The sequence below is a fragment of the Chinchilla lanigera genome, unplaced genomic scaffold, assembly GCF_000276665.1.
Source record: "Chinchilla lanigera isolate Chin_1 unplaced genomic scaffold, ChiLan1.0 scaffold00007, whole genome shotgun sequence".
Classification (NCBI taxonomy): Eukaryota; Metazoa; Chordata; class Mammalia; order Rodentia; family Chinchillidae; genus Chinchilla; species Chinchilla lanigera.
The window spans coordinates 30907892-30925995 of record NW_004955408.1 but is presented as its reverse complement, the minus strand read 5'-3'; the positions used below and the strand labels follow the sequence as shown (position 1 = coordinate 30925995).

General features: G+C 45.8%; 1 protein-coding gene across 8 annotated transcripts in view; it reads right to left on the bottom strand.

The window, feature by feature from the left end:
* Positions 1-18104, bottom strand: part of Slc25a48 (solute carrier family 25, member 48) — a 164815-nt gene that overhangs the window by 14340 nt on the left and 132371 nt on the right. For 6 of the 8 annotated variants that reach the window (XM_013506729.1, XM_005376481.2, XM_005376482.2 and 3 more), the window contains 4 exons: positions 17847-17918; positions 16898-17156; positions 3791-3838; positions 3041-3298 (listed from right to left, as the gene is read on the bottom strand). In XM_013506729.1, coding sequence (XP_013362183.1) covers positions 3041-3298; positions 3791-3838; positions 16898-17156; positions 17847-17918 — 637 coding nt within the window. The remainder of the gene's footprint in view (positions 1-3040; positions 3299-3790; positions 3839-16897; positions 17157-17846; positions 17919-18104) is intronic. The other 2 variants (XM_005376483.2, XM_005376484.2) reach the window with 1 other exon arrangement.

The following is an 18104-nucleotide window of genomic DNA, read 5'->3' as shown; positions in this document are numbered from 1 at the left end:
AGAGAGTGTTCCACCCCACAACATCAGAATACACATTCTTCTCAGCTGCACCTGGGATGTTCTCCAAAATAGACCACATATTAGTCCCCCTAACATGCTTAAGTAAATACAGAGAAGTTGAAATCATCGCACACATGTTATTTGACCATAGTGCAATGAAATCGGAAGTCACTGGCAAAAGAAACCACAAGAACTGTGTAAATACATGGAAATTAAACAACAGCCTCCTGAAACCAATGGGTCAAAGACAAAATTAAAGAAGAAATTAAACAGTATCTACAATTAAACAATAATGCTAATACAATATACTAGAACTTATGAGACATAATGAAAGCAGTCCTATGAGGGAATTCTCATAACAGGAAAGAAAGGAAAAAAGAAAGAAAGAGAGAGAGAGTGAGAGAGAGAGAGAGAGAGCAAGAGAGAGAGAGAGAGAGAAAGAAAGAAAGAAGACAAAAGAGAGAGAGGAATCAATCTAATAAAGGAAGTGAAAGATATATACACTAAAAAGTACAATATCTGAAAAAGGGATGTTAGAAAATGGAAAGGTATCTCTTGTTCATGGATAGAAAGAACTAACATAGCAAAAATGGCCAAACTCCCAACACTGTTATACAGATTTAATGCAATCCAAATCAAATACCATTATGAGCATGCCTCACAATATTAGAGAAAACATTCCTAAAATTCATTTGGAACCAGAAGAGACCTAGAACAGCAAAAACAATTCTTGGCACCAAAGGTAAGTCAGGGGCATTACAATCCCTGACTTGAAATTATACTACAAAGCTACTGTGATAAAAATCAGCATGGTACCGGCAAAAAAAAAAAAAAAAGACAAGACCTGAGGCTAAGTGGAACAAATTAGAAGATGCAGACACAACTACAAACACACTTATCCTTGAAAAAGAGGCCAAACATGTTCACTGGAAGAAAGATAGCCTTTTTAGTAAATGGTGCTGCAAAAATTGGCTTTCCACATACCAAAGACTAAAACTAGACCCATGTCTATCACCATGCACTAAACTAAAACCAAAATGGGTCAAAGATCTAAATATTAAAACAGAAATAATAAATCTGCTGGAAAAGAAAATAGGTAAAAATCCTGAAGACATAGGTGTAGGCAGAGACTGCATGAGCAAAACCCAGACTGCACAGGAAACACTACAAAGACTCAACAGCTGGAATCTCACCCTATTTAAAAGCATTTGCACAGCAAAAGTAATCACCAACAAAGTGAAAAGAAAGCCCAGAGAATGAAAAAAAAAATTAGCCAGTTGTTCCTCTGACAAAGGATATACCTAGAAGATATAAAGAAATGAAAAAAATCAGACCCCCCAAATTAAAAAAAACAACCCAAAAATGGGCATCTGAGATGAATACACACTTTTCAGATGAAGAAATACAAGTGGAAAATAAATATATGAAAACATGTTCAACGCCATTGGCCACTCAAGAGATGCAAATTGAAACAACACTGAGATTCCATCTCACTCCAGAAAGAATGGCTATCATCAAGAAATCAACCAATAACAAATGCTGGAAGGGTTGTGGAGAAAAGGAACTCTTCTCTCTACTGTGTTGGTGGAAGTGTAGACTGATGTGACCACTGTGGAAATCAGGGTGGAGATTTCACAAAAATCCAGGATTAGAGACTCCATTCAACTCAGCTATTCCCCTTCTGGGTATCTTCCCAGAAGAATTAAAAACATCATATCACACTGATATATGTGCAACCATGTTTATAGCAGCACAATTTGTAATAGCTAAATCTTGGAAACAACCAAATGCCCATTAACCAAGAATAGATTTAAAAAATGTGGTCTTTTTTATACAGTGGAGTACTACTCAGCCATAAAGAAGGCCAACCTTGAGGCATTTGTAGGTAAATGGATGCAACTTGAGACCATACTCATAAGTGAAATAAATCAGATTTACTTGTGTAAACATTGTGTTGTCTCCCTGATGTGAGAAACTGAAAGAGTAAATAAGAACCAAAATATGCAACAGATATTGTGAAATAGGAAGAAATTGTTCAAAAGGAAAGAGGAACTAGGATGGAGGCAGGGGGAAAGAAAGGAAGGGAAAGGAAAAAAATACAGGTTAGCTATACTACTACTTTCTCATAGTTCTGTGAAAAGAAAGGTTTGCACTAATATTGTTTGGAGAACTTTTTATGCCCATATCTTGTACTCTGAGTAACTACTTTGAGATAACATTACACAATGTGTTAAGTATTGTTTTCTCCTATTATTTTGTTATGAAATTTGTTTTATTTTTACCTAAAATAAAATAAAAAATAAAATGTTCATAGTGCACACTTTTGCATGGTTTCTGTCAAATGAGAAACTCAATATATGTATGTATGTAAATAAACAGCAAAATGGAAAATAGATAAGTAGTAAGTAGCGGGATCTTATGTCAATGGATAGGAGAACAAGGGACATGGAAAGGGGGAGGAAGGGGAGGGAAAGAGAATGGAAAAAGGAGTTGAAGGGAAAAAAATGGAAACTGGGATTCTGCAAATGGGAAGGGGACCAAGAGTTGGAAGGAGCAGGGAGGCAGGGGAAGGGGAGAGGGCGAAAGAAAAAAGAATTAAGCTGTGTTGTGTGCGTGTGTCAATTCCCACAATAAATGTAATCATTATGTATCATAAACACGTACTAATCAAAAATTAACAAAAGAAAGGTGCATAGGGCACCAGTATTCAGTAAAGACGAGCCATGGGAGCAGATTTCCTTCCCAGAGCTCACCAGTGCCTGGCACAGAGCGCATGCTCACCGGTTGCCTGAAAGGCCCATGCGTCCACATAGGGACTGCGTCCCATAGCTCCAAAGGGAAGGGCCTGACAGAATAAGGGACCGTTCCCCATTCCTAGCCCTTCCTCTGCCTTCCTGGACCTTGTATGGAGTAAGGACTTAAGGCTGTATGTGTGGCTGCATGAGTCCTGCCTCCCTGAAAGCTGAGACGGGCATGGCAGGCTTTCCCCACCACCGCAATGGCTGCCCAGGGATAGGGCTCCGGCCGCTTCTGCCCTTACCTGCCACACCGCCTGCCAGCAACATGGTGCAGGGGCTGGGGCCTGCGTGGGCCTCGGGTGTGATCCACTCACTCAGGAACACATAGGGGATAAAGTAGAGGCAGTAGCCTGGGACGTCTCTCAGCAGCATGGCACTGGCCCCCCGGTACAGACCGGCCAGGCCCTCAGTCCGCACGGTGGTTACCATGCAGTGCACCGGCCCCTGGTACACTGGCTGCTCGCCGAAAGCCACTGCTCTGGATTTCACTCCAAGGTTGGCTGTGAAGACAGCAGGGAGAAGACAGCAAGTGACCCAGGAGAGCAAAAGATTACCATTTTCTGGCACCACAGCCAGCCCAGCCCATTGATAGTACTGCCTATGACCCATCGGTTTACATCAAAATTTCTGACCTTTTTCACAGCTCACACTAGGATTTTGAAGTCCCAAAAAGAAGCCCCTGCTGATCTACACAGCCAAATTGGAGATAATCCTAGGCAGGTAAAAGGCACAAGTTGCCTTAGTATTCCCAGAGCTTGCTGGTCAACCATCACTACATCTTTTTAAGCAGAAATGATTGTAGAATACCTAGGATTAATTATGACAAACCACACCAAACTCTTTCTTGAAGAAAGTGGAAAATCTAACACTCCATGCATGTGTGCATGTATGTGTAGTATGTGTGTTTGTATGTGCATGCACATACGTGTGCATACCTATACCCAGTGTGGTAAAAATATGAGATTAGGGGCTGTCCTAGCTCCACCACTTACCATTTTTTGACCCTGTCAGGCCAGCATTTCCAGAACGTGTTTCCTTCCCTTTAAAAGAGGAACAGGCTGCCATAAGGATTACTGAGATCACACACACTAAGTGTGCAGTGCAGTAGGGACTCATTAACTGATGCACAGGTTATGGCTGCTGACAGCAAAGTAGCTGGTGTGAACTAGAAGTCAGGCCCAGTGACTAGAAGGCCAGGCATGCTCTCCTTGACTCACTCCAGCCCTGGTTAAGCTGCACCCTACAACAGCTGTAGGGTAGAACTGAGGCCATTGGCTCTCCAAAGTCCAGCAGCTGAGGACTGCTGTCTACTTTCTGACCTTGGGGTCTGGGCCAGCAGATTATAGTTTATGTTGGTGGCTTCTTGAAGTGGGGCATATAGCCTGCAGAGGTTTTCTCTCCCATCTAGTCAGACCTCCTTTTTCCTATGCCTGAGGCTTCGTTTCTCTCCTGCTTTGGGCCATCAGCACAGCTTTAGCTCCAGGGGAAAAAAGACCTCCCAGTCCTAGTGCGGAAAAAGTGACTCTTGCTCCCAGCACTCCCTTTTCAAAGAACTACCATGACACAGTTGGGAAAGAAACAAAATAAAATACGTCTGAGATCACAAGCCTATTTTGCCACCTGGGCTTAGTGATCTGCATGCAGTGTCCCAACTTGGTTTTACACATTCTGCGAACAGGCAGCAGTTGCCTTTCATTGCACATAGTTGGACTTCAAAGTCTCCCAAACAGACCCATCTATATATTAGATGAAAGCTTAGGATCAAACATTCAGCTTCACAACTCCACAGTCGCAACTGGAGATTTGGGAGGAGAAGAGAATGTGCACTTAAAGTCTTCCCAGAAGTCTGTGAGGTAGGGGTGGCAGGTTGCAATATGCCAGGGAAGGGTGCTTGAACCAACTCCTCCTGTGTCTCCTTCTCTCTGAGGGGAAAGGAAAGAACTCTGACATCCATACTTGGCCAAAACCAGCACAGGCAGGAAACTGAGCCCCGCCACTCACGTACTTCCACAGTGTGTCCCATATGGGGTGGACAGGAATGAAAGTCACACCGGGGTGCACAAGTCTCCTCTGCAAGATCAGATGTTATGGCCCTTGAAAGCCCGCTGAGAGCTCATTAGACACTTTCCCTTTTCCAAACCCAGGGTCACTAGGGAAGTTTTGCCATTAGACAGATTCGAGGTCATTGTCCCACTATGTAAACTTTGTCCGGGCTGCTTTCATTGCCGGTAACACTGACCTGAATAGGAGTCAAGGTTTTCATGAATCAGCTATGGACATGATGTGGCTTTCAAGAGTTACTGATTAAAAGACAGATAATGATTGACTTGTCCAGAGGTGCAGATGTTGAAAGAACACTAGCTAAACTGCCCACTGGCCTTGTCAACAAAAAATTCTGTTGTTGTTTTTTTTTTTCCTTTTCTTTCCAAGGTAAGCAATAAGGAAATTTTCTTACATCCTCCTAAGTATGTAACATAAACAGTCTAGTTTTTATTGCTCAAGAATTACCCATTTGTGACTATTATACCAGTATGATTGTCATGGAGACCACAGTCTCCAGGATGCTGACACAGCTCTGTGCTGCCCCAAGTTTATACTATTGTGTTAGTCAGATATCCATCACTACAGCATAATACTTGAGAGAGAAGGTTGATTTTTTGCCTCAGTTTGGGAAATTCCTTTTCATGATCCAATTGCTCCATGATTTGGGGCCTGTGGCAAGGCAGGCACCATGGTGGGAATGCATGGCAGAGCAAATCTGCTCATCTCATCAGTCAGGGAGCAAGAGGAAATGAGGAAGGGGCTGAGAGTCCAATATCCCCTTCAAGGGCTCATCCCCAATGACCTAAATACCTCCCATTAGGCCCCACCTCCTAAAGGTTCTATTATTTCTGAGAGCACCAACCTGAAATCCAAACCTTTAACATATGGGTTACTGGGGGACACTTATCCAAGCCATAACAACTGCAAAGTCCTTGAAACTCCTTCCATCTGCCTCATCCCTTCCAACTATGAGTAGGCCATGACTTTCAGGGGTTACTACTGATTGAGGGGCAGTGTCCTGATCAAATGTTCTTCTTATGGAGGTACAGATGTTGAAAAAAATGCATCAGCTAAACTTGCTTTGTCAACAAGCCCCAAATGAGAACCCAGCCTGTACTTTTTCTCTTTTCTTCTCAAGACAAGTAATCAGGAAATTCTTTGTATACACATACATATATTTTTATCATATACATACATCATTTTATTTTGCAAACTGTTACAGGGTGAGTTACACGTATTATGATTCTTTATCACTAAATCCTTCTGAATATGTCTCTCCTAAGAGAAAAAAGTTGTCTTAATGTAACCATAGTAGAATTATCCATCTTGTACATCTACATTAGTAGTATTTTTATCAAATCTACTATCATTTTCATTTGATCTCATGACACATATTCTTTTTTTTTTTTTTTTTTTTTTTTGGTACCGGGAATTGAACTCACAACCTCATGCTTGCCAGGCAGGAGCTGTGCTGCTGAGCTATATCCCCAGCCATGATATATATTCTTTATAGTATTACTCTTCTCTAGCAAAGAATGCAGTCTTTTAATCTGGACTATTTCCATTGCTTTCCTTGTTTTGTTTTTATGACACTACCAGTTTTTAATAGTACACCACCTGCTTCTCATTAACAGAGCTTTCCATCTTCAGGGTTTATCTGATGTTTCCCTGTTATCACCTCAAGGTTGTACATTCTTGGCTGGATTTCTTCTCTATTCTCAAGTCTCATTTCTATTCCCATAAAAATAAATCCCTTTCATGAGGCCCTGGTCTTTGCCCTTCTATCCTGGTTTAAATTAATTTGCTTTTAAATTGAGGTATAATTTACATTCCATAAAAACTATAGCTCTTAACTACATAGTTTATGAGTTCTGACAATCGCATACATCTATGGAACCACACCCTGGCGTGAAATCACTTCTTACACTAGAAGCAAATTCTTTGGTCAGAGTTCACTTAGGCAGCGCTCAGACTCCACAGCCTACCACCCTCCCTTGGTATCACTCTGTGGTACCAATGAGGTGGCACTGCTGAGATGCGAACTTCTCTGGGGCAGCGTTATTATGGGTCCACCTACATGAGCAATAGCAGTATTGGGGACACAAACCACAGTGTCATCCATTCAGTCATTATAATTCTAGGCCCCCCCAAAAAGCATCACACTACTAATGGTTAGCCCAAGTTCACAAAAACCTAAAACAATGATGAATTTACCTAATAATTATTTTTAACTAGCAGCAAGAGCATGAGCACTGGAAAACTATCATAGATTTTAGTTGGCAAAACTTCAACTTTAATGACTCTTAAATCTGCTTTGGGATGCTTCTAGAAAGTAGCACTTAGAAATATGCAGCTAGACTCTTTGGACGCGCATGTCACTGGTCCAGGGACCTGAGGCAGATTATTGGATGCTGGGTTAGTACTCAGCTCACACTGAATTGCTGACTCCCAACCTACTGTTCTCAAACATTTCAGGTTTGGTCATAGGGGAGCACGTGTGTGTGTGAAAGGATTGACATCAGGTATGCCTTCTTCTAAAGTGAAATGTATTTAAGTATCTGGAAATCTTCAAACTATACCAAGACTGGTATGATGTTCCAAGTCAATGGAACTGGCCCCACCCTGTTCCTCACTTTCACCTAGAGTAGAGAAGGGTCCCGGAAGTTCTACACAGAACCCCTCAAGCCCCTATCCTCAAGCTCTCTGGCTCTATCTCCCGGGACAGAAGATATCTCTGAGGGAGCTTTTCTAAGAGTGTGTATGATGGGATCTGACTTTGATGCTATTTTCTTTCTGTTTTGTACTTCCTGGAGCAGTGAATTTCCTGATGAAGGGAATCATACTCTGTGGCCTGTGCCACGACCCAGTGCCTGGGTCCCTATGCAGCTCAGCATCATTCCATGAACATAGGAACATGGTGTGTGTGTGTGTGTGTGTGTGTGTGTGTGTGTGTGTGTGTGTGCGTGTGTGTGTTCCAGTACCAAACCTCCCAAAGGCTCTAGACTCAGAATTCATCAAAGACTGATCCTTGGGCCAGACACTTTAGATAGTTAAAAGAAAACTCCAAAGTCATGGACAGCAGTGGCCGAACGTGCTATTGAGAGGCATTCAGTAACAGTGAATTCAGTAACAACCTCAGCACACCAGCTATAAATTTTTGGCCTGGGTTTTGGCATAAGCAAGTTGTGGAACCCTTAGGATGTCACTAACTAGGAAGCTCTTTCTTAGCCCCTTTTTCTAAAATCCCTAGCAATTCCTCAAGATTTGAGGGTCCAAAGTAGGCAGGTGTTTTTGTAGAAAGAGCCTAGCATTAGAAGCACAGAAGATTTGCATTCCTGTTCAGTCACTAGTTACATTACAACCCTATGCAAAGGACTCAGTCTCACTTGCCCTTTGCTTTTTTATCATCTGTAGAAGGTATGGGGCAGGTGGTGGAGGGTCAAGTAGCTGGTCCACTTCTTTTGGCTTTGTGAACATTAAAGGGGAATGAAAATGCACCTTACTAAAATATGCGTTGTACAAATGCACTTAGCTTAAGGTAAATCCTTATCATTACTGCTCTGTTCTAACATGACTCCACATCTGGAACTGCTGGACCTTACAAGTTCAGGCACTGGTGTCCTGCAGCCAAGCCTACTATGGGAGGTCACTGATGTCTACTAGCACATTAGGCCAGAATGACCACTACCTGTACAAGTCCAAAAATCAGGACAATACTTGCTCTTGTCAATAGATTTTTTTAAAAAAATGATTTTCCACTACTACATGAAGAATTTTTAAATAATGTGTTATGTTTGTTTTTTGTTTGTTTGTTTTTCCGGTACTGGGAATCGAACTCACCACCTCATGCTTGCCAGGCAGGCGCTGTGCCACTGAGCTAAATCCCCAGCCCCTAAATAATGTATTATGTTGTGTACATCTTCATTAATCTCTGGTAGTGATGTGGGACTAGAGTTTGCAAAGGATCCAGTAAAACTATCCAGAGCTCAAGGACTCTTTTGAATTGCATGGCCATTTTCCTGGCTTCTCCACACACTCCCCGCTTCACTCTTAGGCTGCCACCTCTCCAGCCCTCACTTCTTACTAGCAGTTTAGAACCTGCTTGAGAAGAAAGACAAGGCAGTACAGCCCCGTACTGCCTCCAGATTTATGTGTCCCTTGTCATGCTCTAAGTGCTTCTGCCTTTCCATAGAGTCTTTCTTCTTTAGGAGTTGAATGGAACAATTCAAGGATCAACCATAGATAAATCCTGTTCTGTACTGGGAAAGTCTTGGTAAATCAACTGTGCCTTCCCAAGACTAACTTGCTTGGCAGTGACTTATCTGTGTGGTAGTGATAAAACTATGCTGCCAAGGAGACAAACTGATAAAGTCATGGTTTCAGAAGCACACTTTGTGAACTTCTGAGCTGGGCACTTCTGAGGATCCAGGGAAACCAGAGAAATGGTCTTGACCCATTTTGTCACCATAGAGATTCTTGCACTCAAATGGTTTCAAGCTATGGGACAGATTTGAAGATCTTACCTACTTAGTTCCACCACTCAGCAAGCCTCACCACTTGGTGACCCCTTGCCACTCAGGACGACTTGCTTCTTCTTGGCATGGGCAGAAATTAGGGCTCTCTTTTCCTTAAATCCTGGCCACACTGTGTCCCCCATTCTTCCTCCAGATCGTCTTCAATATGGTGGAGCCAGGCCTTCTGACATCCTTCCTCCTTCCCTCAAAAAAAAATCTCTGTATTTTCTCTTTCCTTCTTGCTCACTGGAAAAGAAATCCTTTTCCTTTTGCACTCCTTTGGCTCTGCCTCCTAGGTCACCTGGGTGAATTTTGATATGTTTCTCTCCTACCTGTTCCTCATGCTGGGCCTGTTGGTTCTATACCATGAATGCCTTTGATCTCCACTCCTCCCTGTTCCCCAGCCTATGGCTCTGGGCTGGGGCAGCAGCCCCCATGTCAGCTTACCCACTTCTGCTATTCCTGCCACTCTCCTACCCCTCTCAAAGGCTACATCCATCTTACTATGTATGGCACAAGGCTGGTGGGACCACAATCCCGTCCAAGCTGCTTCACTATCTGGTAAGTAGATGCTTAGCGCATCCTCAGCTAAGAAATTCAAGGTCTTCACAACTTGCTTTGCATCTCTCCAACCTCCTACCCTCCCTGTATTTTATAAACAGCACCCTCATCCTGCTGCATGTTCACTTTCTCCTGCCACTGGACCTTCCCCTATCTTGCTCTGCCGGTATCAAATGCCCTCTACTCATGACCTCACTTTAAATCCCACCCAGCATTCAAAGACCTCATCAACAGACCCTTCCTCTCTGGAACCTGCCTGATCCATACAGCCAGAGTCAGGAGTTCCAGAGCCTTCTATGGGGCCCTTCTCATTTTTGTATATATCTGGCCCCACTAGACTTGAGCTCCCTGAAAGCAGTGGCTGTACCTCCAGCACTTCTGCTTTATCCACTCCACCTGGCTCAGGAAGTGCTTGTGAATAACGGAAGTAACCCACGGCCCCTGCTTGCATCTGGGCCTGGTGAATGATTAGGTGGTCAGCACACAATTAATACCAAGTCCTACTCTGGCCCTCTAAACTCTGCCTTCCTTTATGTGAGGGCCTTGTGATCTGCATTTTAATTAGGTTTTTACTTGAAACACAGACCTGAGAGCTGCCCAGTGGGGAAGGGGGAGTGGCACTGACCATCAGCCTCTAGGATGAGACTTGGCCTGGGCAGCAGGAGGACTGCTGTTCCTCAGGACCCAGCCTGACCTCCAGCCAGGCCCAGCAGGGGACTCGGGTAGGGCTGTGCTCAGGCAAAGAATAATGGTAATGTTTAAAAGGAGGATTTCTTCACTATAAAAAGCACATTCCACCGAACCCAAGCCAGCCCTCTCTGCTTGCCAAGTGGCAGGGGCCCCACAGAATATCTGGAAAGCAGGAAGAGTTTTATTGAGGGGTAACTGCTGTTCAGTGTGCAATGGGAGACAGCACCACGTGGAAATTCCCTTTAAATTTCAACAACTGCCCATGTGATCTGGCAAAGCCCTTCTGAATGACCATTTCACAACATGTACCAAGAATCTTAACCATCGTCACATCCTTTACCCAGTCATGAGTCAAAAAGCCCACACATTTAGGCAAATAATCCTAAATGAAAGCAATTCTTTATAAACAGATTTGCTGATCACATCACTATTTGGGGGAGAGGACAAATTGTAAACAGCCTAAATGTTTACCAGTAGGAAAATTATTAAATAATATATTTACTGGTAGTACGGCTAACAATTTCTTTTTGTCTTTTTGAGACAGAGTCTCGCTATGCAGTTCAACTTGGCCTTAGGCTCACTTTGTAGCCCAGGCTGGTCTTGAAGTCACAGTGATCCTCCTGCGTCAGCCTCCTGAGTGATGGGATTATGGGTATGCACCACTGCGTCCAGTTGTATAGCCAACAATTATTTCACATGTCTAGTATGCTAGACATTATGCCAAGACTTCCATGTATGACATATCATCCAATTCCATCCATGCTAGGAAATAGCTACTATTGTTACATCTGCTTCATAGATATGTAAACTGATGATAGATGAGTCATCCAAAGTGCCTTGCCTTCAGTGTAGGTATTATTAGAGCAAGTAGTCCAACACCAGGAACTGAATTCTTACCATTTGCTATCAACCCTCTCACTGTGTGTGGTGGGGGCTGTGGAGGGGGTTGATGGAGTGTTGTACATGTAGTTTTAGAATTCCTCACCTATGTTAGAATTCCATCATTGTGACAACATACCGAAGGAAAACTACTTAAAGGAGGAAAGGCTTGTTCTCACTCATGTCTTCAGAGGTTTTAGTCTCTGGTTGGCTAGTTCCATTACTTGGGGCCTCAGGTGAGGCAGAACATCATGAAGAAAAGCTGCTCACCTCATGGTATTTGGGAAACAAAGAGCGAGATGGAGGAGGGAGGAGGGAAGGAGGAAGGGCAGGGAGAAAGAGGAGGGGTACTGGGGACCCAAGTTTATGACCTTATGACCCATTCCCTTCAAACAACCACACCTCCTAATTGTCCATTAGCTTCCAATAATGCCATCAAATTATGAATCTGTCGATGGATTAATCCACTGATAAAGCTAGAGCCCTCCTCATCCAATCCCCCTTCCAAAGCCCCACCTCTGAACACTGCTTCATTGGGAACCAGGTCTTCAACGTATGAGTCCCATCGCTTCTCAGCCTTTTGGTTAAGATAAAGTGCAACACACGAGCCTTTGGGCAACATTTCATATCCTCACCATAACGCCATGTATTTTAAATGCCACTTGTTATGACTTGTATCTAGATGCCCCTCCAAGCCTTATACAGTGATAGCTGGGGCTTTTTCAGAGGTGGCTGGATCTAGAGCGTGTGATGCTGGGATTGATCCTTGCTAGGATCAAGGGCACTAGGATTAAGGGTGTGAGGGCTACCTTCCCTAAATTGCCTGGATAAGATATAAAGGATAAAAAGAGCTGCGGTCTTCCCTTGCTTGTCTTGCTACCTTCTGCCTTCCATGAACTGTTTCTCCTCTGCAGTGCCTGTCTGCTGCATCATCCTGCCTTGGAGCCAGCTGATGATGGACTGAAACCTCTATAAAATGTGAGCTAAATAAACCTCTCCTCCTTTAACTTTGGGTGTCAAGTATTTTGTCTCAGTCATGAGAGAAAAGTGACTTAAGACACCATTGTAATAACAGAAAATGTTTCTGTTATACACTTAATTTTAGCCAAAAGGCTGAGAAGCAATAAATGTTTCTGTTATAATGTTGAGTTCAAAGGGATTTAAAACTGGCTATAGAGCATAAGTATGACCTCTTAAGTTCTTTAACGTACATATGTAGAACAGGAAAACAGGCCAAATTAAGGTACCAGTAGTGGTGTCCACTCTGCATTATATTTGCGTGGATGGGTATTTTCTCTCTCTCTCCCTCCCTTGGACATCTGGTAGTTTGTAAATTTTTTTTTTTTGTTTTGTTTTTTTTTGTTTTTTTTTGTTTTTTGGTTTTTCTCCGGTACCAGGAACCGAACTCACGCCCTTGCGCTTGCCAGGCAGGCGCTCTTTGCCGCTGAGCTAAATCCCCAGCCCCAGTTTGTAAATTTTTAATCATGAGTCACCACTTGTGAACACTCACTGGCTCTCTATTTGCCAGGCTGCCAACCACTGAGCTGGGGTTTTACCTCAAAGTGCCTTCCAGCACACCTGCTTATGTCCCAAACCACAGAAGCCAGAGGCCTCTGACTCCTGGCTTCAATAGGAAGGTGCTGTCTCCTGCATCACACGGTCATCGCCCCGGAAGCGGACTGCCAATTTTAAAACCACTAACCAAAAGGGACATCCCACAAGCTGTGCCCAGGGCTGTCAGCAAAGCCACCACACAGACACAGTCAGACCTGGCACGGACACGAACAGGCTGGCCCCAGCCCCAGCCCCAGCCCCAGGCTATTCATTTCACACAGGTTTTTTCAAATGGAATTACAAACAATTTCCAGCTGAAACCCCTTAGAGAAGCATCTCTTTTCATCTTCTCTAAAAAACCAGAGGCTCCGAGGACTTCAGGCCATGTGACAGCAGTCCTGGAGCACAGTCGCACTGCCCCTCGGATGGGTGGGGGTGCAGCTCATCAGTCGCCACCGCCCCTAAGTACTGAAGCTGGCACATTGTGTTGGAGCTGCTGCTTCTCACTGAGGGGAGCAGCAGACGGTGAAATGTGTCCTGCGCTTTTATTTTAATCACAAGAGGAAAACTGAAACACAGGGCAGTAGGAGGGCTGTGGGTTTCCACAAAAATGGTAGAGGGCACATTGCCCAGGAACCTGTACTCTCCCATGTTATATCCCTCATTCCAATTAGTCTTTAAATTTACTTTTTCTGGCCTAGGGGATTCCTAAGAAAGAAGTTAAAGACAACCACCACCTCCCTCATTTTTCTAGAGAGATTCCTGGAAAACAAACCCCTCAGTCCACCTCCCACCCCTTCCCCAGTAGTTGACCGCCCGGCACAGGCAGAAGTCTGGGCCTTCCCCCAAGATGCTTTGCCGGGAGGTGGGGAAGAGCTTCGCAAGGAGGGCACTCCAAAGTCATGCAGTTGAGACCTATTATCCCTGGGAGACCAGGAGCTGTTTCCATTTCTTGAGCAATTATCATTTTGGAGACATGTTCCTAGCCCAACTCCCCCCGAAGTTTTGAGCTCTTTTTAAGGCATGAAAATTTTGTGCAAAGGCCTGGGTGACCCAGTGCCGCCAAAACTGCTGTAGCCTCAGCTTCCAGAAAGTCCTGGGCTGGAGGCATCTGTGGGCTCAGAGTCAGATCTCCTGGGTCAGTAACTCTGCCCTGCCTCACCCTAGGGCAAAGACCTTAAGTTGTGGAACGTTTCTGAGCCTCAGCCTTTCCTTTGTGAAGCTCCAAGAGCTGGGGTGTGGTAAAGACAAAGCACACCTGAAGCCCTGGGCACTGTGCCTGGCACAGATGAAAGGCTCAGTGAACACGGGCTGTCAGCCTCCTCAGCTGTGACCGTTCCGCCAAGCCAGGAAACAGAGGCTGACGGGTGTGGCTGGGGTGGGCCCTCCAAGTCTTGGTTTCTACCCTCCCTCCACCCCCTCAGGGAAACTCTGTTCTATCTGTGAGCCAAGCCCTGGGCTCGGGAGCCCGGGACTCCACACTTCATGGGCCCTGCTAGTCTCTTATCCAGAACCTGGCTGTGCTCCCAGAAGACCAGGCTCTAGTACACTGGGAAGGACAGACGTACACGTGTTCATTTTCTGTCACTGCCTTGAGGGGTTTATTTAAGAGAACCGGTTTCCTCCTGCCACCACTGATGAAGTAGCCTCCTGAGGACAGGAGCAGGGGCTGTGCAGAAGCAGAGTCAGTCAGGAATCCCCGCTTCCCTGAGATGCTGCCGGCATCTCTCACAGTGAGGGGAAGAGGACGGTTCACAGGTCCCTGTGTTCTCACTGCCCAGAGGGCTGACCCAGGGGAGGGACCTGGATTTCCAGATCAATGGGGCCCAGCCCTGGTGGGCCTTGCTCCTCTTAAACTCCGGGGGAGGCAGGCCTGGGAGACTGGGGCATTACTCCGAGTATGTGCGTAGTCCTGGGTCCCTTTGTGCCATCTCTCCCTACCCTGTCCCCTCCCTGAGCAGCCTGGCTGACAGCCATATAACCGCCCCACCTGTCACAAATGGTAGTGACCCAGTTTCTCTCTGGCCCTCGGCTGGAAGCAGTCCTAGACAAAGACAGGATGAAGGGTTTTTTTAATTTTGTTTTTATTTTTTGTTTTCTTCACTACCATATCCCCAGCATATAGCTCTGTGCCTGGCACATAGCAGGTGCGTAACTATGTTTGTTAGATACAGGAAGAGAGATGATAACTGTACCTAGCTCACGCTATTGTGGTGGATGTCAAATAAGATGATGTAAGCACAGCACTTCACACACTGGGTGCAGGTGAGCACTCAATATCAACAGCTGCAGATGGTGGCTTCTCAGCTCCCTAACACTGGCAGGGAGCTGCATGTCCAGCTTTGGGGCCATTCTTGGGCCCTGTCACTCCCCTGGCTACCTTCCACCCTTCCTCCAGCCTTCAGATGCTACTGGCTAGTCCTCAGGATCCCCTAAAGCATCTCCAATAGACAAGAAGCCACACCACATGCACAGTGCACATATGCACACAGACACATACCTACCCTTAGGTCCTCCCCTTTGAGGCATGAAGAAAATGTAACGATGGTGTTATGGCTTGTGTCTAGCTGTCACCCCCAAGCCTCATGAAGTCATAGGCAGAGCTCTTTGGAGGTGGCTGGATCTAGCGTGTGTGATGCTGGGATCAAGGATGCAATGTCAGGACTAAGGGTGTGAGTGGTTGGGGGTGAGTGGGTGTGAGTGGGTGGGTGGCCTGCATAAGAAAGGGGCTTGTCACTAGTTGTGCCTTGCTTCCTTTCTGCCTTTTGCCTGCCCTGCTTTTCCATGGACTTTTTATCTTCTGTGATGCCCCTCTGCCATGCCACCCTGCTCCGGAGCCAGCCAACTAAGGACTGGGCCCTCTACAAACTGTGAGCCAAATAAATGTCCTCCTTTAACTTTGGGTGTTGAGAATTCTACCTCAGGAATGAGAAAAGTAACTAAGACAGTAGGTTGCTCTCAGTAGCCAAGCAGCCGCATCCCTGAGCTTCTTCCAACACCTGGACCCCAAAGAGTTTTTAGACTTCTGGAGAGGCTCCCTCTGTACCAGAACCTAAGGAAAGATTTTCTGAAGTGGACAGGGCAGAGCTAATAGCCAGCTTTGGGGCAGGATGCCTGAGTTCTAACTCTGCTCACAATGTCCTTCATCCCTCTGTTTCTTTGCTTTTTTCTCTGGGAAGAGCCAGATCAGAAAGTTGCAAATACTTCTCAGAGATGCAGCCAGTTGAACAAACTAAACTGCACCAAGACGGGATGCAGTGTACCCAGTAGGTGAAGGCAAATATGTGCCCACCCTGGTGACCCCACTGTTGTCTTTCTTCTCCCCACATGTTGACCGTGACGATGGACATTTAGGAGTGATGCACTTCCCTGGACAGCCTAGCCTCAGGCTATTCACATGCCCTGATGGGGACGGAGAATGGGCACCTGGCTCAGAGGAGGTGATCTGCTGTGGCCAGCAAAAAATTCATATCCAGGTTTGAAAGAGGCACTCTGGCACTTTCACTTTGCACTGAGAGCTGCTAATTATGTAGCAGATCCTCATGTGCCAGTCACTTTCTTGAGGAAGTACCTTAGCCTGTAGGAACCTCAGTTTTTCATCTGTAAAACAGAGATAATGAGAGCACTTGCCTTGAGGAATGGTCAGGGAGATGAATTAACAGAACTTCTGCAGAGCTCTTAGCGGGTCCCTGGCACATATTAATACATGACCATTGGTACTCACTGCTATAGAAAATAATGACAGTACTATTGCATGATAACACAAGTGCCCTGCCCAATAACACAGATGCTAAAAAGTATACTCCAGATCTAGCCACATAGGAAAGGGCCACACGTCCACCTCCCCCAGCCTCTTACCTTCCCGAAATGGCTGTGTTTGCATCTGCAGCCGGATCTTGATGAGGTCCACAGGCCCCCCAAACCCAACAGAGACCACGCCGGCTGCCATGCTGGCCAGGAACAAGTCAGACAGGATGTGGTGAGGGCTGGCTTCAGGCTCCCCACAGTGATGCTGGCCAAGGAACCTCCGTATGTTGCTGAAGACCCCAAACACTACCGAGTTGTAGACAGCGATGCTGGCCAGAGGGAAGGACATGCCTTTGAAGAAGCCAAACACCTGTGGTGAGACCAGTGGGAGGAAGCATTAGGCCCACAGCTGCACTCCAGGGTGCAGGCCAGCAGGCCAAGCATGGGGCACTTTTCCTTCTCTTCTGGAGCCTGGTGAGGGAGATACCCAGGATAAATAAACCACCCTGGATGGGAGTGTAGGAGAGGGCCCTGCTGAGGCAGGAGAGGTCACAGGTAATTGCCCTGAGGAGGAACAGCTTCTGCGGGACACTTTCTGTCCCATCTGATGGGGTCCTGGCCTGGGCCTGTATCTGCCACATGGATGGTAGTGAGCTCTGGTGTCTACAAGGAGCGCTGGCTCAGACCTTGTGTAGAACAGGTCGAGGCGAGTCTGTCAGCAAATGGCTGACCCGCCATTCATTCTGTTTAGACAGATGGATGCATCGCCTTGTTTTTGCAGGAAATTTCCACATTGTGGTTCTAAATTCCCCAGGATTTCTCCAGAGAATTTACACACAACCAGTTTCACCCCCAAGAATATCACATTAGGCAACAAGTTTAGGTTAAGGTAAAATGTAATGTTTGAAGTGTGGTATGAGATGAAAAGGGAAAATCAGGCTAACCATGAGGGGCAGGAATTAATGAGCTCCTGCCTGCCATGCTGGTATGGGAGAGGGGACTGGGCCCCAGGTCCAGGAAAGGCCATGGCAGGCATCCTCCAGCCACTCGAGCCACTTACACTCTCCCTCCTGTATACCATGCGGATGCAGCTGAGGGTGCTTCCATAGCCGACGCCAGCCTGCAGGCGAGTCTGTGGAGAGAGGCAAGGCTGTGGGACCCACTCAGAGATCAGTGCATCCCCATGGCCCCAAAAGATGCCCAGAGAGGGAAAACCCCTTCCTGAAGTGACTCAGACTGGAAGGAGGTGTAGGTGTCAGTCCTGGCCAACCTGGTACTCTGTGATCTGCAGGCAAAGCTCTCTCTAAAGTCCCATTCA